This window comes from Castor canadensis, chromosome 13 (assembly GCF_047511655.1).
Source record: "Castor canadensis chromosome 13, mCasCan1.hap1v2, whole genome shotgun sequence".
Taxonomy (NCBI): domain Eukaryota; kingdom Metazoa; phylum Chordata; class Mammalia; order Rodentia; family Castoridae; genus Castor; species Castor canadensis.
This window is the reverse complement of record NC_133398.1, coordinates 14793139-14818854: the sequence shown is the minus strand read 5'-3', so window position 1 is coordinate 14818854 and position 25716 is coordinate 14793139. Positions and strand designations below refer to the sequence as shown.

The following is a 25716-nucleotide window of genomic DNA, read 5'->3' as shown; positions in this document are numbered from 1 at the left end:
AACTTTGATATATATAATTCCTATTCCTATTTTTCCATTTCAAATGATTCTTGATGTATATATATACTCTCATTACTTCATTTGCCTTCTATGCAATATTTATTTTCATCATAGCCCAAATCGGATTTCTAGATTTATGTTTCCATTGGCCAGCACCTAAGTTGATGAATCATGCTCACCTACACCCAGCCTTGCACTTACATTAAGATATTCACACTGCCATATCTAATCTTGCCCATTCTACTTCATGGTACAGTGGGAAGAGCCTTGAGCTAGTTAAATCTGAGATCTAATCTAAATTCTGCCATTTATTACTTATGCCATGCTGCTAAGTAACTTTCTAAGAGAAAGATGAATGAGTTTTTGTTCTGAGAAATCACTGAAGATGCATGTATAAAGCATCAAGCATAGAGGTTTAACAGTATTTATATACTTGTTTATTTATTTATTTTTGTGGTACTGGGGCTTGAACTCAGGACCTTCACCTTGAACCACTCCTCCAGTCCTTTTGGTGATGGGTATTTTCAAGATAGGGTCTTTCAAACTATTTGCCAAGGCTGGCGATCCTCCTGATCTCTGCTTCCTGAGTAGTTAGGATTACAGGTGTGAACCACTGGCACCCAGCAACAGTGTTTGTTAATGTTAACTTCCTTCTAGTTCCTCATGGTACCTTCTCCTAGATTATGCTGCTTCATTTGACAAATAGGTCAGTCAAGAAAGCTAATGTATTTCCCTATAAAATTTTGTCCTTCAAATATTTACACTTGAAGGAAATGTTTTGCTGGACAGTCTATTCAATTGCTGAACTTTTAAAAAAATCAACTCAAGATAAACAAAAGTAAAAATTAATGAAATGCTTATAATGTATGTGTTGGAAACTGGCCAAGAGAAGGAAGGGGTTCTGTTATTGACTATATAATCTGCATTTTTGTTATGTTTTTTGGTAATGTAGAAAACATGTCTAGATCCTTCCTGTAGAGCACTTAGAATAAAACTTAAACTTAACTAAATGTTACAGAGCATCTCCACAGAAAAATGCACTTTATTCATCAATACATTTCATCTGTGCATCCCCATCTTAGATTAAGAACCCCTGATCTAGAGCACAGGGGCAAACATGAGAGGCTTTTGAGTATAATTGGTGGGGGGGAGGGTTGGAGGGAGACTAAACAGAGTCTTGCTGTGTAGCCAGGCTGACCCTTGGACTTGAAATTCTCCTGTGTCAGCCTCCTGAGTACTGAAATTTATTACAGGTATGTGCCACCACATCAGGCTTTCCATGGAAGTTTAATGTAATGAAAGAACATGGAATAGGTGTTAGAAGATTTTAAATTGACTCTCCTTATTGTAATAGCTAATGGTCATCCAAGCTTGGACTTATATAACCTTTTTGCTTATTGCTTCTCATCTGTAATTTGGTGGGTAATCATATTTAACTACTTCTCAGAGTTGTTGTTAGAATCAAATCAGGAGAAAAGAATTCTATTAATTACAAATGATTTTACAGATATTAGTAATTAATGTTCCCTGGAAACCTACTGAATTTATAAACACAAGAAGAAGCTTGACCAACCTAATGGAAAAAAGGGAACCCTTGCACATTGCGTACATATAAATTAGTATATCCATTATGGAAAACAGTATGAAGGTTTCTCAAAAAATTAAAAATAGAACTACCATGTGATCCAGCAATCCCACTACTGGACATAGATCCAAAGGAAATGAAATCAGTGTGTGAAGCATTACCTGCACTCCCATGTTTATTGAAGCACTATTCACAATAGCCAAGAAATGCAAACAACTTGTCTACCAACCGAATAAAGAAACATACAGAGTAGCATACTATTCAGTCATTTAAAAAGAATGAGATTCTGTCATTTTTGACAATATAGTTGGAGATCTTTGTGTTAAGTGAAATAGGCTAGGCACAGAAGGACAAGTACCCCATGGTTTCATTCGTATATGGAATCTAAAGAAGTTGATCTCACAGAAGTTGAGAACAGAATGATTACCAAAGGCTGATAAGAATAGACAGAGAAAGGGGTGGGGAAAGGTTGGTCAACAAAGTTATAGTTAGATGGAAGTAAGAAGTTCTGGTGTGCCATTGCACAGTAGAGTGACTGTAGGCAACACTCTTATATTGTATATTTTGAAAAGATAGAAGGATTTTAAATGTTTTCACCATAAAGAAACCATAGATGTTTGAAGAGATAGATATGTTTAACCTAATTTAAACATGGTACAATATATACATGTTTTAGAACACATATGGTGCTCCATAATATGTACAATTTTATGTATCAGTTAAAATTTAAAGCAAAAAGTCAAATTATTCAAAAACAAAGGACAGAAAGGTAAAACACGTCCTGTCTGGGGGTTGGTATTAGTGGAGGGGGGGAGGACACAGGAAAGGGGTGAAGGAGGTGAATATGGTGGAAATATTATGTACTCATGTATGAAAACGGAAAACTGAGACCTGATGAAACTATTCTAAGAAGGGGGAAGGAGGGATAAAGAATGATGAAGGGAGTAAACTTGACTAAGATATATTGTAAGCACTTTTATAAATGCCATGATGTATCCCCAGTACAACAAAAATATAATAAAAATAAATAAAATAGAAAACAAATTATTGAAACACATGGGATATATCATTCAGTATGTATGGAACCACAATAATGCAATTAATAATTTTTGAACTAATCCTATATACTTTGAAGGTCACAATAACTATGGCTTAAGTACTTATGTCCCTTTTCATAGGAAATCCATAAAATGTTGAAATCCAAATCTCTCTGGGATTATAAATTCAGATATTTTGAGTGAAAATTACATGTAAGGAAAAAAAGAGCTGAACAATTTTGTATTTCTCTCTGCCCTCTAGAAAACATATTTCTTGCTAGGAAACAAACCATCTGAGATGGAAAAATTCATGCTGATTTCATTTTCTTTCAAGGGACACAGAGGGAAACAAAACCTTCTCTGTGGGAACAAAAGTCCCTCTATTTCAGCCTACGTCTACTAACACAAGTTTGAGAGGTTCTTCTTTTAAAACTTTAGAGAAAAGGGATATTAAATTAGGCAATGAATTTGATTGTATATTGTAAGCATGGTGTCATATCTAAAAATATAAGTCCTTATACCAACAAAGTAAGTTTATTTCCTTATCCTAATTCCTCTTCTAAAATAAGGCTAAGAATTATCACTATGACCAACTTTGCTCTCATATAAGATAGCAATACTATCCATACTCCCTTGACAGGCTCTTCCAAATAATAATTCTATTGACTTTTAATTTTAAAATCTAATATTAGATTTTAAAAGAGTATTTTGAAAGTACTGAGTATTTTGAAAGTACTGAGTCTCAAATGCTTTTCACTCAACATTTCCTAATGTTTAACTTCTTATATGACCATGGAATGTTTATCAAAACTGAGAAGTTAACATATAACACTGTTAGCTAAAATATAGGTTTTATTCAGATTTCCCCAATTTTTCCATTGTTCCGTTTCAGGTTCCAATCTAGGCTATCACCCTGCATTTATTCATCATGTCTCCTTAGCCTCTTTTAATCTGAGAGCTTCCTGGTCTTTGCTGATCAATTATGACCTTGAAGCTTTTGAATAGTTTTTTTTTAGGTATTCTATACAATGTCTCTCAATTTGGATTTGTCTGATGTCTTGCCAGGATTAGACTAAGATTATAAATTTGGGAGACAAATATCAGAGGGAGTGTGCCCTTTCTAATTTCACCATATTCGGGAGTATATGATATGTATGTGACTTATTTTATATTGCTTAATGTTATCATTTTAATACTAGGAACCTGTCTGTAAGATAGCTAAACTTAAAGGATGGTTAGCTTATTTTAAAAATACACAGAGGAGCTGGGCATGGTACCTACCTGTTATCCCAGCACTTGGGAGGTAAAGGCAGGAGGACCATGAGTTCGGAAACCAGCCTGGGATACCTAGTGAGACCCTGTCTCAAAAAACTGAGGGCCAACTAAAGCAGATACCTTAAAGCAACTGAGGCCAATAGGAAAAGGGGAACAGGTACTAGAGAAAAGGTTAGATCAAAAAGAATTAACCTAGAAGGTAACACCCACGCACAGGAAATCAATGTGAGTCAATGCCCTGTATAGCTATCCTTATCTCAACCAGCAAAAACTCTTGTTCCTTCCTATTATTGCTTATACTCTCTCTACAACAAGATTAGAAATAAGGGCAAAATAGTTTCTGCTGGGTATTGGGGGTGGAGAGGGAGGGGGCGGAGTGGGTGGTAAGGGAGGGGGTGGGGGCAGTGGGGAGAAATGAACCAATCCTTGTATGCACATATGAATAATAAAAGAAAAATGAAAAAAAAAAAAACTGAGGGCCAGGGATTTAGCTTAGTGGTAGAGCACTAGCTTAGCATGCCCAAGGCTCTGGGTTTGACCCCCAACACTGTAAAAAACAAACACAAAAAAGCACTGGAACCTAATAAAGGCAGGACAGTCAGAAGTTGGTTTGAGCCTGTTTCTACCACTTAGTAATTGTTGCTTTGAGGCAAATTAAGTATCAATTTCTTTATCCATACTTCAATTAATTGTTATTTCACTCTTATAATTAAGTACATAGAAAGCACTTAACCTGGCACAAAGCAACCATTCAATAAGTGATAATGATGTTAATTCTGGAGTTGTTGGTAGAATGGGTTGAACATATCTAATCTGAAATCTAAAACTCTTTGAGCACAGACATGACATCAAAAAGTTTTGTATTTTAGACTATTTCAGATTTTAGATTTTTGGATTAGGGATGCTCAAGAGGTAGAGTCTGACAATCTAAAGAGCTCTGAAATGAAACACTTCTGGTCCTAAGCATTTTGGATAAAGGTTACATATCCTCTAGAAATAAATGTTAGTAGCATTTCAAAGTTGTGTGGTATTTTTGTCTCAGAAGGAAGTCAGACCACAGACCAAAAAAAACTATGTTTTTATAAGGCTTTAAAACTTTTTAAGTGTAGTGAAATGCCCTATTAAGATATTTAACTGGAGATTAAACTTGTGGTTTGTTCTTTAGCAAGAGAAGGTTGGAAATGGTAGGAAATAACTCTGAAAGCAGACCCTCCTGACTATGTGAAAAATCATTTATAGTTAGGTTTCCCTTAGTTCGGTAAGCATAGAGTGAACAGGTATCACTGTCCCAAAACAAGAGTTTTAAAAGATCCTTCATATTTTCTATGGTTAGAAAAAGGTGCCTCATCCTTGGGAAGGCAAGAAAACTTAGAGTTTGTTAGCAAAGATTTTTTAAAAATGCCCTCAACCAGTACTCTTGGGCCTACTTACACACAGGGATATAGCTGCATGTATAAATTGAAGGAGCTGACTCTAAAGATCCATAACTTAGGATCACCATCCTTCTTCTTCTTCAAAAAAAAATCTTGGCTGACTCTATAAGGATATGGTCCAGTAAAAGCATCACAGTAATAAACAAGCATCATCCATCAGACTGTTCAGTGACCAGGCTTCCACCCAGCAATTCCACATAGTAGTGAGAAACACTACATAGTAGTGGGAATCAAATTCCCTTTATACTTTATTCCACAGGAGGACTGGACCCTAGGATTACTGGACAATTAGTTATTAACTGATGAAGAATGAGTGGCCTCAAAAGGAGGGCACTGTACTTTATACTACCAAGGTATGTGAGGGTTAGAGCAATTAATTGGAAAAACAAATTAGAAGTATGACTACATTTGAACCCTGTTTGTGGATGTTTGCATATATAAGCTTTCAACTTTCCTATGTCTATTATGTTTACTACCTCCAAAGGCTTACTTATAAAGATTAATAATTGTGAAAAGTCTTAAAAAGTAAAGGGGCATTGGATTTATTTTCAGCAACATAGAAAGAACATGGGTATGGACACACTGTTTGACACTCAGTAGCAAGGCTTATAAGGGACTAAAATCCCATGGCATACAGTGGGTGGTAGCACATAATTCCCAAAGCTTGCAACAAAGGAAGAATGGTAAGCTTAGGGAAGGGGTGTGGATCTGAGAAGAAGCCTGAGACTAAGCATTTCCATAAATTCAATTTAGAAATACAGAGCTAGAGGTGTGGGTTAGTGGTATACTGCTTGCCTAGCAAGTGCAAGGTCCTGAGTTCAAAGCCCAGTACTACCAAAAAAAAATCATAGAATTAACATAAAAATTTCAATTTGGCCAGGGAGTATGGCTCAGGTGGTACAGCACCTGCCTAGCAAGCTTGAGACCCTGAGTTCAAACCCCAGTACTACCAAAAAAAGAAAAGAAAAAAGAAATACAAACTACCTTTAGATTTGATGCACAGATATGCTGCTGTCATGGGTCTTCACCATTCTTACCATTTTTCATTTTATTAATATTCCCTCCATTCTCACTAATTTGGCCCTCACTAACTGTCACTGTGACATTAATTACTCCCTATTATATCCACCTATATTCTACTACTAATACAATACACTTCTTTCCTCTGCCTAAAAAGTACTTAGTGAATAAACACAAAGTCATTTGTCTGGCCTTAAGTGCTCTCTGTGACCTACCTGCTGCATTCATCTCCAGCCCCTGCTCCTCTTCTACTTGACATCCTGAGTAAGTACAGCTTTACAAAGCTGTTTCCTGCTTTGTAAAGTCCTTTTCCATCTTTTCCACTTCTATGTCTAAATCCTTTTCTTTCTTCAAAATGGATCAAAAGAAATTAGCTCTGGTTTTTTTCAGCTATAAATGATGTCTCCCAGCTTCTTAATTTTATTAAAATTTTACCTTTGTATTTCATAATGTGGATCAATTTTTATATGTGTAATAACTTTATATATGTGTGTATGTATACATTATTTCTTAATGTCTCTATTAGACCCAAAGCTCCTTTGGAATGAAACCCACTGGGGGTTTTTTTGTTTTATTTCTCACAAGGTTTATTAAAGTACTTGCACATAAATGCAGTATTTGGCATAAAGAAAATAAATATTCAACCTTAATACCAAATACTAAATTTACATGAACTCAATTATACTGTTAGTACAACTACAGATGAGAGGGACTGCTCAGAAGCAAAACGAATGATCTTTTAATACTATCAGTAACAAAACATCAAAATATTTCCTTTTAAAATTCCAAACAAGCCTAAAAGTGGAATAATAAAATAAAATAAGTAGAGAATCTAAAATAAGGTTTAGGGACAGCAACTGCTGTATGATCAAAAGCAATATCTTGTCAGAAAGGTCACCAATACCTAGAAAAGAAAGGTGTTTTTCCCCCTTTCATGTGCCTACAGTTGCTATCTAGTTAATAATTAGAAGATCAGGAGGGCAAATTATGCCCTGTATTAAATGAAGGGTTTATATTGAAATGCCCTGAAACATACACAAAGCTATCCAGACTAAACTAGATATGCATTATTTGTACATAAATTACAATGCATTCTGCCTTTTTCTGAACAGATCCTTCTGTGACCATTTAGTTAATTCACATTTTAGTCTAACTTGTTTTTCCATAAGCTGAATATGATACTTGGTGTAAGATGCCTAATATGCTTTCTAAGAAAGATATAAACCATCTGACCCTGTACAAATGTTTATTGAAACAAATGAACCATGAGAGAAAAAATGAGTTATCAAGTTTTTTCTTTTTTGGCCATTACTGGGGTTTGAACTCAGGGTCTCACTGTTGCTAGACAGCCACTCTACCACTTGAGCCACTCTACCAGACCAGAATTACCTACTTTTGACCAAGATGACTGCCTCTAAAAATTCCACTTCCAAAGGGGGAAAAATATTGCAGGGTACAAAAAAAAGTAACTTAAACTTGAAATTGGTATAATTGCAGGAATAATAATTGGTGTATCAAGTAAAGTTATTTTAAAATAAAATTAAAGCTATGAGGCTTTGTTCTATTTTGCTATAAAATAGCATAAGAGTGTGACAGCTTGAAGATTTCTTGAGTTTGGACAATGTCTATCCAAGTGTCAACCAGACATCTCTACCTGAATGTCCCATGGCTGCTTCAAAATCATTATGTTTAAAACTTATCATCATCATCTCCCTCTAGGTTGATTATCTTAAACATGTATTCATTATCTAGCTAATGGAACATCTCTTCACTCATGTGCCCAAGCCAGAAAGAAACATGGGAGTCATCTCTTTTTCTCTCCCTTGCTCCATAAGCAACCATGTAGCCCTGTAAGATTTTATCTTACAAATATCTCTTAAATCAGTTCCCTTTTCTCAGTGAGACTATTCTGATAACCTTCTAATTGGTCTTCTTGTCTGGAGTTCTATTCATAAGACTTCTGGCAGAGTGATTTTTCCAAAAAGCAAATCTGGTACCACCTCCTAGTCAACAGTTTCTAATGTATAAATGAATTTGCATTGCACACCAATCCCTTCATAGATCTGGCTCTATTGTTCATTTTGTTCACTCACCATACTATATGAGTGTCTACTATATGCCAGGTACTGTTCTAAGGGTTAGAGACACAACAAAAGACAAACAGACAAAAGTCTCATCTGCTGTCATTTCCTATTCTCTTTCAACCCTTCCTCCCCACCACTACCAAGCTTTGCCTTCAAATAATAGTGAACTATTTGCAATCTATTAAGGATGTCTTTTTCTTTTAATACAAATTTCCACTCATTTAAAAATCTCAATTCAATCCTGACATCTCCTCTTAAGACCTTCCTGAATCTCCTTGTACACTTTTGTGAACACTAATACTTTGTTTGCATGGCTATCCTTCCACTGGCCTCTTTGAGGACAACGTCTTTTGACATAGAGTTGGCAAATACAATGTATTTATAAAATGAAACAATGAGTGAACAAAGTGACAGGATTTCCTCATCATTGTTCTTCTCAAATCTTCCAGAATTATACACAAAGTAAAAAGTATGAGCTTGCACAAGCAGCTGTTACTACTAAATATTACATAAGAGATGATTTTCAGAGTCCTACATGAATATGAGCTCTGGAAGTGTTCTGTCATCTTTCCACTTGAAATTTGTTTTGGTATTAGTTTAGTTCACCACCAAAATTTTACCTTCTGCCCTGGGGCATATTCCCACAATTGAAAATGCAAGTAGTAAATATTTTAAAATATACTGTTTAGCAGCAGATAGATTTCATGGAAATGAATATTAGATTATTACAGAATTTCTTTGTTATACTAAGTCTAAAATGATGCACCTCATGCATTAATCTATCATATTTTAAAATCTCAAATCCATGTAATTATTTACATATAATATCAATCTGACAATATTTCAAAAGTTATATGAAGAGATTCAGGTTCTCACTAGCATACTACCTTTTAAGATAAAATACTATCCATTTATCAAGCATATGTCAAAATGTGAGACAGGAAAACATTAGAAATTTGTTCTAAAAGCAAAAATGAAAAGTTCACATATTGTAAACAAACTCCAATTAAACAGGTTGGAACACCAATAGAGATGTGAGGAGGTGGCCATCTGTCAGTACATAAAGGACTTTGTGTTTGCATACAAAGATATTACTCAACCCACATCTGGCTCCTGAAGCCAAAATCTACTCTCTTGGGGCAACTCCCACTGAAATAGATGGGCATAAAGAATAGGGAAATGAATTTTTTAAAAAACAGTTGTTTGTTCCACAGATTTTCAATGTATGAGAGACTCAGAATAGAATTCAGTCCACTTTTCTACTTGTATTTATTTTAAAAAGAGAACAGGGAGGTCAAGACAGAAGAGAATTAGTAGGTATTAGGAGATCAAAGTTCTCAACTCATTGCATAATTTTGGGAAATGTACTAGAATTCTTCTGGTTTTTTCCTCCTGAAAGGTCTTATCTCTCTACTCCCCTAAATCATAACCATAAGGCACATCTCACTTCATTTCTCCTTTGGAAAGCCTTCCTTTATTACTTCAACTTATTTCTATTCTTTTCCTACTCAAGACTACCCTACTTACACATTAAGCATATATTTGCAAAATATTTTATATTGTGTTCTAGTAGTTTGTGTCCTAGTCTTGTATAAATTATAAGCTTCTTGACAAGAACAAAAGCAATATTGTTTTTACTCCAAAGTGCTTAATACAAAGAGAGGACAATGCAATACATATCACAAATGATGTTTGTTCAGCAAATTCTCTCATTCTCTAAATTTCTACTAAACCAAAATCAATCAGCCTTTACCCAGCAGAGTTATTTACATAGTATGAGCTACATCACCAGAGTGGAAGACAATTAGAAGAAATTCTTAGAAAAAAACAGGTGTGAATATCAGCTGAGTTTAAAATAACAATCTTCAGAGTTTCTTACAATATCTACTCTCTTTGTTCAATGCCTGAGAGTTTGAGAAAGGCTACGCCAGCATAATGGATAGGAGTATATACTCTTGATCTAGATTGCAAATGTTTCACTCTCAACTCTTTGACTTACTGATTGCTATCTAGTAAATTAGAAAAAGTATCTAACTTGCAATGTTTTCCTGCCCAAACAAGAATAGCAGTAACAGTACCTACCCCATATGGTTGCTAGGAGGATTAAATGAACTAAAGAACTGCAAAGGGTGTAAGATATTGTCTAGCATGTATTCAGCTAATTTTAGTTATTATTATTATTATTATGCTAAAACATAGAATGTTCAATTTTAAATGAAATAATATGGTTTTTATGAAATAAGAGGAAAAAAGCAATTTCTTCCTTTTATAATGAATAATTTCTTCTATAGTCTACCAATAAAAAGCATATACCTCAACTTTTGCTCATACTAAAGTCTCGTTGACTGAGGCATGAGATACTTTTTGTGAGACACTAATTCTATTCCTCACTTAAAAAAAAAAAAAAAACAGGACTGGGAGTGTGGTTCATGTATCAGAATGCCTGCCTAGCAAGCACAAGGCTCTGAATTCAAAATCCAGTACTGCCAAAAATCAAACAATAAATAAATAAAAATAAACTCTATAGATTCAACTCCTAGGAAATTGCTGAACTGAACCTATGTGTCCTTGTAATGTAAATGGACACACTGACATGCACATACACACACCCAAATTTAATCTTAACAAAAATCCTTCATGTTAGATATATTAATCCTACTTTATATATGAAAACACTGAGGTTCACAGAAGTCATATAGCTTAATCAAGTTATTAATCTAGTAAGAAACATTAGCTTGTTAATATCTTGTCTTTTAAAATGGTAGGAGTGTGAAACTTCTGAATATACCTGTGTAGGCATGCATTTTGGAGGACGGATGGGAGGGAGCATGGTAAATAATCACTATATTCTCAATCTCAAAGAACAGAGATTATCTGGCTCCTCATTATAAATGCCATGCAGTGTAGTGGGAAAGAAAGAGTATTTGGAATTGGAAGGCCTAATTTGGAATTCCTTTTCTGCCACTTATTATCTGTATGACATAGTAACCTATATGTAGACATTTGCTGTAAGAATTAAGACAACTACTTTAAAATACAAAGCTTCATAAACATTGATTATTATTGCATTCGAAATTACAGACTTCTCACTCAAGTTCATTTCTATATTTTAATAGAAGTACAATGTGATACAATATTATACAAAAACACAATATGATTTATAAAGCATCCAAAAATTGATAAAAGTATAAGGCACTTTTTCTGCTAAGGAGATAAAAGTTTTTTAAAAACATTCCCTCATTTAAATCAACAATATTCTCTTGAAGCTAAAACAAATAAGAATTTATTGAATGATGTGTGCTAGGAATTTTATATATCAACTCATTTGACTTTGAAAAGACAACTTTGAAAAGAAACTGAGTCAGTGAAATGAAACGACTTGCCCAAGGCATACAGCAGCTCTTAAATTCATATCCAGGTTAAATTGATAAAGTTTATGTTCCTTTCATTATATAAGACTGTCTTGTCATATTTTTAACTTGGAGTCCACAAAAAGCTAAGAGCCTCATACAAGAGCAAAGAATAATTACTTTCAGTTTAACAGAAAACAAACCTTAGACACTATGGCATGGTTCCACTAGATTAAGTCACCTCCAAATAATAGACTGTTTTAAAGGTAATTTAAGATGATTTGAGCCTCAAAAATGTACTGGCAAATATAGTGAACTTAGTCTATTGATCACTAGCTTTTTTTTAAAATGGTTATAACCAAGTTTAAGCCTTAGCTATCCAAATCTAGAATTTCAATAAAAGAAAAAAGTAAACCAAAAAAAATGTTTCCTTAAACTCCAGCCGTATATTAATAAATACACAAGGACATTTTCATTGGAAATGCCTAAAAGTGAGCCTTTCCAAAAAGCAGATTCCTTCCTCAATAATTTTTTCCATGAAATTTAAGGAAATCATCATAAAGCAAAATAGGTGGCAAAGGTACTTTTGAAGAACTAAATCAGTAAATTAAAAGATCTCTAACTCTAATATTAAATATAACATATAATTTGAGGAAATAAAGGTATACAAAACATTTTATAAATCTATAACTGACCTCCCCCTTTATTTAAATCAGTCTGGTCCTTGAGAGCAGGAGCCTTTTTTTTTCCTTTTTCCTTACTAAAATACAATGAACTTGACCTCCACCCTCTGCTGCTTACCTGTTGCAGAAGATGTTGAGGGCGCCATGTGGACTACAGTGACAAGGCAGGCAGAGGCCAGAAGTGTGGTTGAGGTAAAAGTCCTCCTTGCAGGTATCACAGCGAAGACCCTGATAACCTTGCTGACACTCACACTGCCCTGTGGTCTGGTTGCAGTGCTTTACATCCAGGCTTCCAACCTTAGAGCAGTTGCACACATACTCTGAAAAGGAAAGAAGGAAAGAGACATTCTCAACTGAGATTTAATGCCTTAAGAAAATGAACTCTATTTCATTTTGAATAAATTTTCATGATAAGTTTTTAATGACTAGATAAAACTCTAGTTCTTCCTTACTTTCTATACTGCTTAGTTTATTTAAATTGGAAAATGTATACAGTAGAGTATACAAAATTATACACAGTTCATAATTATAAAGCTAACATTCTCAGTTTCCTTTCTAGTATTCTTCATCTCCTACCTCCTGACCCTACACCCCACTGTGTGTGGGAGTGGAGGGTGTGCATGTGTGTATGTGTGTGCATGCATATGTGTATATCTGTATGTTACTAGTTTTTCTGAACTGGAAGCCTCAAAAAGCAGGCTTATCTACATGGCACAGAGAGTACATGCTGGGAATAACATGTTAAATAATAAATAACCTCATTGTACAACAGCAAATACCGGAGGACTCAGATGACTAACTCTGGTAACCTATACAAGGTCATACAAGATTGTACCACAGTTGGAATCATAAGCTAAATATCCCATCCACTAGGTAAGACACCCAAAAAACTAGGAAGCATTTGTTGCCCTCAATGCAGAGAAACTAATGCAGATACTTTAAAGCAACAGAGGCCAAAAGGAGAAGGGAACCAGGAACTAGAGAAAAGGTTAGTTCGAGAAGAATTAATTTAGAAGGTAACACACATGTACAGGAAAGCAATACAAGTCAACTCCCTATATAGCTATCCTTATCTCAACTAGCAAAACCCTTGGTCCTTCCTATTATTGCTTATACTCTCTCTTGAACAAAATTAGAGATAAGGGCAAAATAGTTTCTGCCTGGTAGCAAGGGAGTAAGGTGGGAGAGGGAGATGGTGGGGTAGGTAAGGAGGGGGTAGGGGGAAGGGGGGAGAAATGACCCAAACATTGTATGCACATATGAATTAAATAAATAAATAAATATCCCATCCACAAAGAAATTAATGAAGAACTGAATTTGAGGTGAAGAAATGGTGAACAATAAATCCAGAAAAGAAAATGTATCCATTCATCCTGGTTGAAGTAAAAACCAATCACAATTTGAGAGCCTGTCCCAAACTAAAAGATTCAGAAAACAAACATTTTCTTTAGGTGTATTTCAAACAGTTCTTTCAATGAAAATAATTTAGGAGCCCTTAATTTTAGCCATCTAATGCAAAAACACATTAAATACCAGCAGCTAGGATTTGGTTTTTACTAGTACTTCTACTCATCTTATCAAAAGGAAAGTATTTTCTTTTTTTTTTTTTTCAGCACTAGAGTTTGAACTCGACAGCCAAGGAAAGTATTTTCAACATAGTTTGATGCAGTATCAACGCAGGACTTTGTAAGTATGTATAAGAAGATGAAGTTAAAATTAACTGCAGAGAAAATAAAAGTTTGTATATATTCTAGGAAAAGGGCTTATTTCAAAATAGTGATAAACTTAGGTGAAAAAGCCCAGGGAAATGTATCATACAAATTATACTTATGACTAAATAAGGCACCATATAAAATGGCATTATACTAAAAAAAGTTTAGCTTGGAAAAATAATCTTTAACTTTTTTTATTCTTTCAAAAGTTACCAGATAGCTGCAAATTCAGTCTTTTATACAGAAAGTTATAAACCATTTTGCTCTCAATTCTAGAAAAAGGAATTAAACTTCAAAGTTCCTTATACAATTACAAGCAGCATAACCACACCAGTCAAAACAAAGGATTCCACAAAGAAATCCCCATTAGCCAACTCTATACTCTCCATGCTTCTTCAGGTCCTAAACTTTGGTATCAGTTTATTTCCCTGCCCTTCACACTTCTTTTAATTTGTAAATATAATGAATGAATATTTTGGTGGATGATTTCTTTACTTTCACATATTTCAAACATGGGCGGCAAATTACAGAACCTAATGGAGAGTTCAGATTTCTTCAGCCCCAAGTTTAGGAAAGGAATCTGTTTCCTGTCACAATCAAGATTCTTATTTTGGAGCTGGTGGTGTAGCTCATCGATAGAGCACTTGCCTAGTATTTTTGAGGCTCTAGGTTTGATCCATAGTACCACCAAAAAAATAAAGACTCTTATTTTTAGTAGGCTAAACATGACATTTGTTTGACAGAGTTACAGGTTTTCAAATGAGAGCTACTTTCTGGGCATGTGTGCTTAGTGGGTTCTGTATATAATGAAGCCATGTTCAGTGGTTTGTAAAACTGCCAAAGACATCTTCATGGCAAGAACTTCCCTCCACCAAAAATGACCAGAAGGCTTAAAATAACATTTTTCTTCTGAGACTTAGCAGACATTCAGTATACATCCAGCTCTTCCTGCTGGATCAATTTCATCACAAGTTAAACTAACCAAATTATGCTCTAGTGAACAGTTTTTTTAAAAAGTGAAGATAAGGTCAGGTGTGGTGGCTCATGCCTATAAGCCCAGCTACTCAGGAGGCAGACATCAGAAGGAACACTATTCAAGGTCAGCCTTGACTGAGACCCCATCTCAATCAATAAACCAGGCACAGCATCCATGCCTATGGTCCCAGCTATACCTGAAGCCATAGATACGAGTATCCTGGTCTGAGGCTGGCCCCAGGCAAAACATGACACCCTATTTGAAAAATAACTAAAAAGCAAAAAAGGGCTGGGGGCATGGTTCAAGAAGTAGAGCACCTACCTAGCAAGTGTGAGACCCTAAGTCCAAACCCCAGTACCACCAAACAAAAAAAAAGAAAGAAAAAAGTGAAGACTGAAAAAAATAACAAACCCTAGCTACAATAAAGACTGTGACTTCTATTCTATTGTTTCCTTACTAATAAAGTATTTTCACCTGAAAACTGAATCAGTGTTCCCATGAATGAGATACAATTAGCAGTATTTTTAAAACGGATTCAATTAATCTAAGAACTCAGACAAAAACACTCAGTATTTTTTCAATAGAGTTCTAATGGATAAACCTTCAGTACTAATCAAGCTCATTGGTTATTTATTATTTCTATAGATCAAATCTCATCTCTTTATTATCCTCTGAACATATTCTGACTAATCCTATTTCTAAACCAGCACTCATTTGGTGTGACGCTTGGGAATGTTGTCTCTGCTTCCCTTATTCAAACTTATCTCCTACTTAAAGAATAAATGGAAACTCATTCCATCACACTCTAATCCTATCACCCTACTATAAACACAACACCTGCTACCTGTAACTCATATGAGAGTAATTTAAAGAGGCAATATGGCAAATTAGAGTTTACAGCCAGTCAGCTAAGGTTTAAAATCTGCTCTCAGTTGGGTACTGGTGGCTTACACTGACAACCCTAGCTACTTGGGAGGCTGAGATCAGGAGGATCACAATTCAAAGCCAGCCCAAGCAAACGGTTCACAAGACTTCCATGTCCAAAATAGCAGAGCAAAATGGACTGGAGGTGTAGCTCAAGTAGTAGAGCACCTGCTTCGCAAGCATGAAATCCTGAGTTCAAGCCCCAGTCTCAACAAAAAAACAAACTAACAAGAAAAAAAAATACCCAAAAACCTGATCTCTTACTTACTAACTTTATAATCTCAGACAAATTAGCTTTCATTTTCTCATCAGTAAACAGGACATAATAATAGTACCTATAACAGAGGCCCCAAAAGTGAGGCATATAAGTACTACAAAAATCAATATAACAACTGGAAGACAGTTGTTATATTGTACCAAATATATTTGGTAAATGGTACCAAATAAAACAACATCAATAAAATTCAGATTTGTCCAGGATAGTGGCTCAAATCTGTAATCCTAGCTATTTCAGAGATGGAGATGGGGAGGATCGAAGTTTGAGGCCAGCCTGACATCTCAACCAATGGATGGGCCATCATGGCTCATGCCTGGCATCCCGGCTACTAGGGGAAGTACAGATAAGAGGACTGCAGTCTAGGCAGGCTCAGGCAAAAAGTTCAGTGGACCCTAATCTCAAAAATACCCAACACAAAAAGATTTGGCAGAGTGGCTCAAGTGGTAGAGTGCCTGCCTACCAAGCATGAGGCCCTGAGTTCAAAACCCCTGTACCACACACACACACACACACACACACGCAAATGTAATTCAGACATTAGATTTATAGGTCACAGCTTTGTTATGCCCTGTGGATAATATCTGAAAGTCTGGGAATGGGTTTATTACCATAGCATTTTGTTATGGAGAAATCCAAGTTGCCTAGGTAGAAAATAAGAGGATATCCTATATATACCTGGTTCCATGCATTACTAATATTTATGCTTACAAATACAGTGATGAACACAGAATGACTTAGGATACAGTTTTCGGGAAGAATAAAAAAATGAGCATTTGTTGATTATACATCCTTGATACTAGTCATCCTAATGGTATCAGGTTGAATGACAAATATTTAAGTAAAAGAGATCAACTGCAGAGGGAAGGGGGGAAAAATGACCCAAACATTGTATGCATATATGAATAAAAGAAAAAGATAAAATTAAATAAAATTTTAAAAAAAGAGATCAACCTAGTGGTAAGAAACTGGTTGACATATAAAGACAAAGATGCAATGCCACATTAATAATTCTCCCCAAAGTAATCAAAGAAAAGAAAGTGAGAGGAAAGCATACCAAATATCAGATAGCATGTGTAAATCAGAATCTGAGGCTCTGTCCCAATGACAGACCTCAAATGAAATGACCCTAGTTAAATGAACTATGAACAGCTATAATAAATGGAAAATACTGTGAGCCAAGATAAGTTTTAGCATGTAAACAGAATAAAATCTCAGACCCTTCACAGTTCTAGACATTCATGTGGAACCAGAGTAGAGTTAATGCAGACATAATGCAATTCCCATAATAGAAGGCTAGCAATATGAAAAAGAAGAAAGGAAATTTCAATTGATAGAAGCAATGGGAAAAACCTCCAGCCAAAGATAACAGAGGAAGTGCTGACTTTTAATGAGGTGGAAGCATAGAGACCAGAGTAACACAAAGGAGTCTTTGACATGATTAATGATAAGTCACTAGTCCAGGATTGAATGGGATTGAAATAATATGAAGAGGATAGCAAAAACTAATCAAAGAGAGTATGAGTAAAATGCCAAAAAACTCATTCAGTTGCTAAAAATAACTACAGAATTAAACTCTTTATCAAGTGAGGAGTAGATTATCCTTCAATGCCCTGTAATTCTTGGTAAAATTCTACAGAGAAAAATTAGAGAAGAAAAATGTAAATGTTCATAGACAGACCAAAATCCTTGGCCATGTTTTTTGTTGTTTTTTGGTTTCTGAGGAACAATGAAATATAGTGATTTGAACCATGAAAAATAAGAAACTGAAATCTAGTGCCAAATTGCTTTAAGCATTTGAAAACAGAAATATAAAGGTCTAGAGAGATACACTAGTTCTGAATATGTGAAGTTATCGAATTATTTTAATGTAAAAGTATCCGAAGCAGTCATTGAATCTAAATCAAACTAAAATAAGGACAAGGTTTTCCTCTAAAGCTTCAAAATTTCTAGAGACTCTGTATCTTTATTTGGACTTGCATCCTACATTTAGTATCTTCACAGGAAAACATAACTTTGTGAGTCAATATTTAGAGGTCATCTATAGTTATGGAGAAACTGAGCTTATTGGGGTTATTGCTGCATGGAGAAAGCTGATTCCAGGATATAAAACATTTGGGGAGGCTTAAGAACAGAAGTTATATGACATAGGTCTTGCAAGTACTTTTCATGCTGGAATAATTATTTCCAACATTATATCTTATGACCAAAGAATCAACCATCTTCCCAGGGAATAACTTCCTACTCCTCTGTCTTCTCTCTCTCCTTCTTTTTTCTTTATTAACTGTGGCCCAGTGTTTGAAAATTAAATGTAGCAAAAATACTAATTCAAAATAGATACCAAATATAATAATTAATATTTTTAATATTTGGACTCACATATAATACTTTAGTATCTTTGTCAGAAAATCATTATCACTTAGTGAGCATGTATCTAGATCTCAGATAAATACTTACCAATGAGTTCTAGCCATTCAAATTCTAACACAAAAGAAATATCAGTTAATGTACAATTAGAACTACACTGTGACTTGCAACAGTAAACAGAGGTAGTTCTACTCTCTACCCATAAGTTGCAAACATTGTAAGAATTTCCACTAAAGGGAAGTCAAAGAGTACACTGAATATTAAAAGGCAGCCAGTATGTTACCAGTGTAGCTCAGTGGCAGAGTGCATGCACGCTTAGCTAGCAGGAGGTCTAGGGTTCAATCCCCAGTACGTACAAGAAGGAAAAAAAAAGTATCTATTACAATGGCTAAAATAAACAAAAAAAAACAAAACACTTGACATTCCAACTGGTGGCAAAGATGCTAACAGAAACTTCCAAAAAGTACTTGTGTAAGTGCAAAACAGTATAGATACTTTAGAAACTAGTTTGGTAACTCCCACTCTCAGGTATTTATCCAAAAGAAATAAAAATATACATTCACAAAAAAATACTTGAACATGAATGTTTATAGCAGCTGTATTCACAATCACTACAACCTGAAAAACACCCAAATGTCCCTCGACTGGTGAATGGACAGACTATGGTTCAGCCACATAACAGCAATAAAAAAGGAATAAACCATTGGCAGGCATGGAAATGGACAACTCTCAAACGTTTTATGCTAAAGAAAAGAAGCCAGACTGAAAATGCTACACTATATGATTCCATTTACATGACATTCTGGAAAACTGCTGGGGCAGAGAACAGATGGAGGGTTTGCGAGGAGTTGCAGGTAAGGGGGAAGGGCTGACCACAAAGAAGCACAAGGGAATTTGAGAGGGTAATGGAACTGTTCTGTATCTTGGTTGTGAGTTGTCAAAACTAATAGAACTGGACATCAGAGTAAATTATGTTGGCTATAAATTGAAAAATAAGCAAAACTTTTTTTTAAATGAGGTTTTATTAGATTAAATTCTTAAACTTCACTGGAGGGATACCTTGGTGTGCCACAACAACTTCAACTGGACTGTGGTACAAAAGTTAACAGAGGACCCAACTAATAACTCAGTCTTTTTCAAAGTAAATGTTACAATTAAGATAGAGGGAAATGGTTAATGCTTCAGTCAATTATCACATAAGAAACTGTGTGTGGAAAACACTAGGATTTAAAATGCTATTTAACTAAAAGAAGTAAAATTACTTTTTCCTTTGGCTCCAATTTAAGTACTGGATTATAATAGGTACTATATAGAATAAAAGAAAAGGGAAGAAAAATAAAAAATAGATTATAGGATTCCCATCCTTTTTTTCAGATACAATTTTTATTTCCTTTTGAGAATCGTCCTTTAAAATCCTACCCTGTTGAAACAAAGATGAGAAAAATGCATGTAAACATAACAACTTTGAATCTATCTAATCCATCCAACATAGAATTTCAACCATTTTCACAAGTGTACAATAATATCTACAAAAAAAAAACTTTCCTGGTTTTCAAATTGAAAAATAAAAGAAACATGAAAGGAATATATAAAATCAAGGAAGACTTAATTCAAACCTCTGACTGTACAACAAATGATTCTTTAAAAACCAACAAACTATATTATCATGACTACAGAACTGATTTCCTAAGTATATAGCATATTTTGAGATATATTCTTATTAGAACCATATTTCAGTTTGCAAATTTAGAGAAAAGGAATCTTGGAAAGGTCTCATTCTAGGGAAAAGGCATTATCAACACAGAGTTTTTATTTTTTTTTATAAAGGGTCTTACTCTAGCATAACACTGATACTCAAATTACATTTCACATTTTTGTTATGTCAAGGTAGGGTCACAAACCATTGAAAAGCTGGGAAACTTAATATTAAAGCTGATGAGTTTCTTGAGTTAAACCAGACTTTATAGGAATGTAGAAAGTTTTAAAGTCACCACTTTTAAAGAAAGGCTTTAAGCTTTACTTTTTAAAATAAAAATGTATCAAATAAACTTCCCAATCACAGTTTACTGTATAAAACATCTATTGTACTTTATGGTAGACATATGAAAATAATGTGGCAATATAGTCCAGATTTTGTAGAAATTGCTTGCCCCTGGCTCACTGCCAACTTTCCACAACTCAAAGACAGTGCATCTAATTAATGAGACAAGCTAAATTCTGGGATGGCAACCATTAGCTTTAACTACCAATAACAAAGATGATATTGACAGTTATTGAACATGTACCAGGCATGCATCAGATATCACACTAGAAAATATGCACATATGGTCTCCTGTGTTCTCCATGGAATTCTGTGATGTAGGTAACTTGAATGAGAAAGCTGAATCTCAGAGAAATGGGACTAATCATACAACTAACCAGGACTGAAAAAAGGACTGGAGCCCAATAACTCCAAAGTCCATCTCTTTTCACTATAAGAAACTTCTGCCGATAGAAATAAGTGGAGAAACCACCGGATATACCAAGGACACCTTAAAATTAGACTTTGCTGCTAATTAGCTGGTTCTGTGACCTTCAATAAATGTAAGTGTGCTGAGCTGTAGTCTCTCAATCTATAAGATGTGGGTAATTCTTATCATCTCTCTATGTTTAAAAAAAATAATAAAAGGCCAAATTATATGTGGCTAAGTATACTGCTTTTGGCTTATAAAAATTGCTTCATAATTGAGCCTCTGATAGATCCATTAATGCTAGTAAGTCAGAAAATAATTTTCTTCAAAGAGTTTAAATGTATAAGCCATGTTTTAAAGGAAAACTTTATAGATTTTTAAGTTGCTTGTTGAAGACCAGTTTTCTCCTATCTCTCTACATTTCTCATGGTAGCTTAGCATAATGATAATCAATACATAATTATTGAGATCTATTCAAACCTGATTTCATTTAATGAAATAAAATTAGAGTTGGTCAGTTTAAAAGATAAAGATTTTTAGATTGAATTAAATCCTGAAAAATCCAGCTACAAACAGGTTACAAAAGACATAAAATGAAAACATACAGAAAGGTTGAAAAAAAGATGCAATAGGTGAATACTGGCAAACAGAAAATTAGGATGGCTATATTAATATGACATAAAAATAAGACATTTAGACAAAAAAGCATTAAAAGAAACAGAGGTATGGTCACTACTTAATGATAAATGTATCATTAAGAAGATACAGTTCTAAATTTTGTATATATCTATTATTATAGTCTGGAAATACATAAAGTAAAATGGCAGCAAATACAGTGTTATTTGAGAAAGAAATGAGATAAATATGTGATGGTACTTTCTGCTTGAATAGGATATTTACTACTTTATCTCAAAGATTGCCTACTTTTCTGGAAATATGAAAAATGTTCCCAGAAATTGGAATCAGAAATGATATATGATAATAAATGCTCTAAAATGAGAGAGGAGGATTGCTAAGAATTAGAACTGGCCATATAGCTTTTTATGATTTTATAGCAGAGAGAACTTTCTTTCTTCCTTTTTATTTATTTATTTTTTGCAGCACTGAAGTTCACACTCAGAGCCTTGGGCATGGTGAACAGGCACTCTACCACTTGGCCCCAACCCCAGCAGAGGGAATGTTCTTTCAACCCAGAAATGGAAATAATTAATAAGTTTCCTGACCCCAAGGGTTAAGAGAGGCAATTTGACTAAATGCTAGAAAAATATTTACTATAGATCTTCCCTCGTAAGCATTCTGAATCCCCTTATTTCCTAAAAGTTCTTTGTACCTTCCACCATCTATTCTCAACCAGTTTGTAGAGCATTGTTAGAGAAGGTCACCATACAAAGACCTAGCCTGTCTTAATGATTTTACTTCATTAAGTCCCTAGAACCTTTCCAAGATCCTTGGACTTCTCTTACTGTTTCATACTCATTTACCTGAATTGGCTCTTTTCAAGGTTCAGTTCCCTTCAAATCTTTCATTCCAATCTAACCAGCAATTGACTTCATTTCCAGCTTCGTGGAAACAGACCTTCTTTTTCTTCTCCTCCAACCATTCAACCTTCCCTCCAGTTTCAGGCTATCTGGCTCTTTCAATGTTAAACAATTTCTCCAGCTGTGCTCTTTAGTATATCTTCTTCCAGTTCTTTCCAAGACTATGCCCATTCCTCACCCTACACACACAGACACACACACATACCAGTCTTTTCAATCTTCCACTTTTTACAGAATCTACCTTCAAATATACACTGAGTCTCTTGCAACCTAAAACATGCTGTTTAATCTCATTTCACATAATTACCATTAATCCTCTACATAAAATTTCTCAAATCAAAATATAGACTTGTCTCATTTTTCACCATGTTTCCTCCTTAATATTCTTCAATTTTTTCCAAATTCTACTGAAAAAATGCTTTCTCAAAAGTTACTAGCCCAAAACAACAGCCTTCTTAGGACATCTTCCTAGCCTTTCATTTACCTCTACCTTTCTAGGTTTTGTTGCTGTTGTTTGTCTGTTTGTTTTTTCTTTACCCCCTCTTTGGTGCTAGAAATTGAACAGAATGAGTCATACTAAGCATATACTCTATCACTGAGCTACATCATCAGACTCACTCCTTTCTTTTTGAAACTCTTTCCTCCCTTTGTCTCTGTCAGATAAACAATTCCAAGAGCATTTATTGAGAATTTACTAAATCACCTCCTGTCCTGATGCTTCTATTCCTACCATGGGAGAGCTTTGCAATAATGGTTCTCAATGAGTCCTGCCTTCCTAAATTCACACCCCTTTGCATTGTGATATTGCTGTAATTTCCCCTCAATAGGTGGAATCTGTTTATCAACCCTCTGAGCTGGCCTTATGAATGTGGCATAAGTGAGAAGGAGGAAGAAACGAAGGGGAAGCAGGGCAAGGAAGAGAGATAAGGAGAAGTAAAATATATAAAACTTAAAATTTACCATTTTAACAATTTTAAGTATATAGTGCAGTGGTATTAAGAACAGCATTGTTAGGCAGCCATCACCACTATATTTATCTTCATCCTTATTACATTTCATTATTTTTTTATTTATTCATGTGCTTCTTTACACCAAACATCAGAACATACAAAAAGAGATGAGTTTAAAAAAACCAAAATATCCATTTATGCTCATATAAATATATAACTAAATAAGTAAATGGGTAGAAGGGACAGCTCTTAATTCCAATTAATAAGTGTAGAAGGATAAATCTTGACATCGGAAAGCAGCTCAGAAAGTGGGGGTGGGCATACCATGAGCAGTTGAGTCAGCATCACTAAACCAGTTTGGGAACTCTTCCACTACTTCCCAGGGGTTCCTGTGGCTGAGTACAGCTTCTTCTTACAAAACCAGTAAATGCAGGAGGGGAAAATCTCAGGTTTGGTGGAGTTCACAAGTAAATTCAACAGGCACCTTGAGTGCCTCCTCCTCAAGTAAGGACCAGCGGAGGACTAGGGAGGGGGTGGCAAACACATAAAAACTTCTAAACTGTCTTCATTCAGGGAAATTGGCTCTAAAGTAACATGTGGTCAGAACAACACAGAAGATGACTATGCTAAAAACATAAAAGCATCAATACCTTTCTTTACCCTTAGTTTTAAACTCCCTATAAAGCCAACACTTTGAAATAAACTTTCCCAGTTTAGGGAAAAAAAAAATCATAGGGGCTAAGGGTACTACTGGTGGTAGGGCACTTATCTAGCATGCGTGAGGCCCTGGGTTCCATCTCTAGCACTGAAATTTAAAAAAAAAAAAAAAAAAGGAAAGAAAGTAGAAATTTATCACTGGGCAAATATCACAGTAATACCTGTTGGGGAAAAGCATGTAAATAAAATTAGTGAGTGAGAGTACTTTGAGAAACAAGATAATTGCATAGGTTCAATGACTCTCTCAACAAGATACAAAAAAAAAAAAAAAACACAGCAAAAATAGTAACTATAGTGGAGAAACCTGGCCGATACTGCATTAGTCAGATGATCAAAATTAAATCATAAGTAATAAGACATCTTCAACATGTTCCATCTGATACAATGTACTAAGAAAACTTCAATATCAATTCTGTGGTATTTTTTGCCCCCAAATGCATGACCCTAATTAATCATGACAAAAACATCACACAAACCCAAATTCAGGGATGTTTTTCAAAATACTTGACCAGCGCTATTCAAAAGTATCAAGGTCACAAAAGATAAACACTATCTCAGAATTCTCCCTGAGTAGAGAAGTCTAAGGAAAGATATCAACTAAATGCAATGTAAGAAAGGGTACTGGTGGAATCAATAAATTCAAATAAGATCTGTAATTAGTAAATAGTGTTGTTGGTGGTGTTAATTCCTGGCCTCAATAATTTTGATAATATGATTATATATAATGTTAACATCAGGAGGGAGCTCAATGAAGGATATAAGGGAATTTTCTGTACTAATTTTTAAATTTTTTTATAAAACAGTATAATTGCCTCAAAATAATACTTTTTAAATAAAGAAAATAACAACTATTACTTTAAAAATTCATGACCGTAGTTAATACAAGTACAAATGCTCCTAGACTTACAATGGAGTTTCATCTTGAAAAACCCATTTTAAATTGAAAATAACATGTAAAAAATGCATTTAATACAGCTAACCTACTGAACATCAACACAGTGAGCTGAGCAACACAGTGTACTGTAGAGTATCTATTGTTTACACTTTGCTATTGCTGCCCTGGCATCACAAAAAATACTGTACCACATATTGTTAGCCTAGGAAAAGATTAAAATTAGAAAACTGAAGTACAATATCTACTGAATGCATACTGCCTTCACACCATCATAAAGTTGAAAAACCACTAAGTCAGAAACCACCTACAATGGCAAAAGATCAGACTAGAAAACAAACACATAGCAGTGATCCTAAGCCAGACGTAGTGGAATGAATCTGTAGTCCCAGCTACTCAAAGTATTCCATATACATGTATGAGAATAGAAAAATGAAACCCATTAAAAA

General features: G+C 34.7%; 1 protein-coding gene across 1 annotated transcript in view; it reads right to left on the bottom strand.

Annotated features, from left to right (window-relative positions):
- The window catches only part of Megf9 (multiple EGF like domains 9), an 87754-nt gene that overhangs the window by 32091 nt on the left and 29947 nt on the right, over positions 1 to 25716 (bottom strand). Inside the window, exon 2 of the mRNA XM_074051140.1 lies at positions 12586 to 12787. Coding sequence (XP_073907241.1) covers positions 12586 to 12787 — 202 coding nt within the window. The remainder of the gene's footprint in view (positions 1 to 12585; positions 12788 to 25716) is intronic.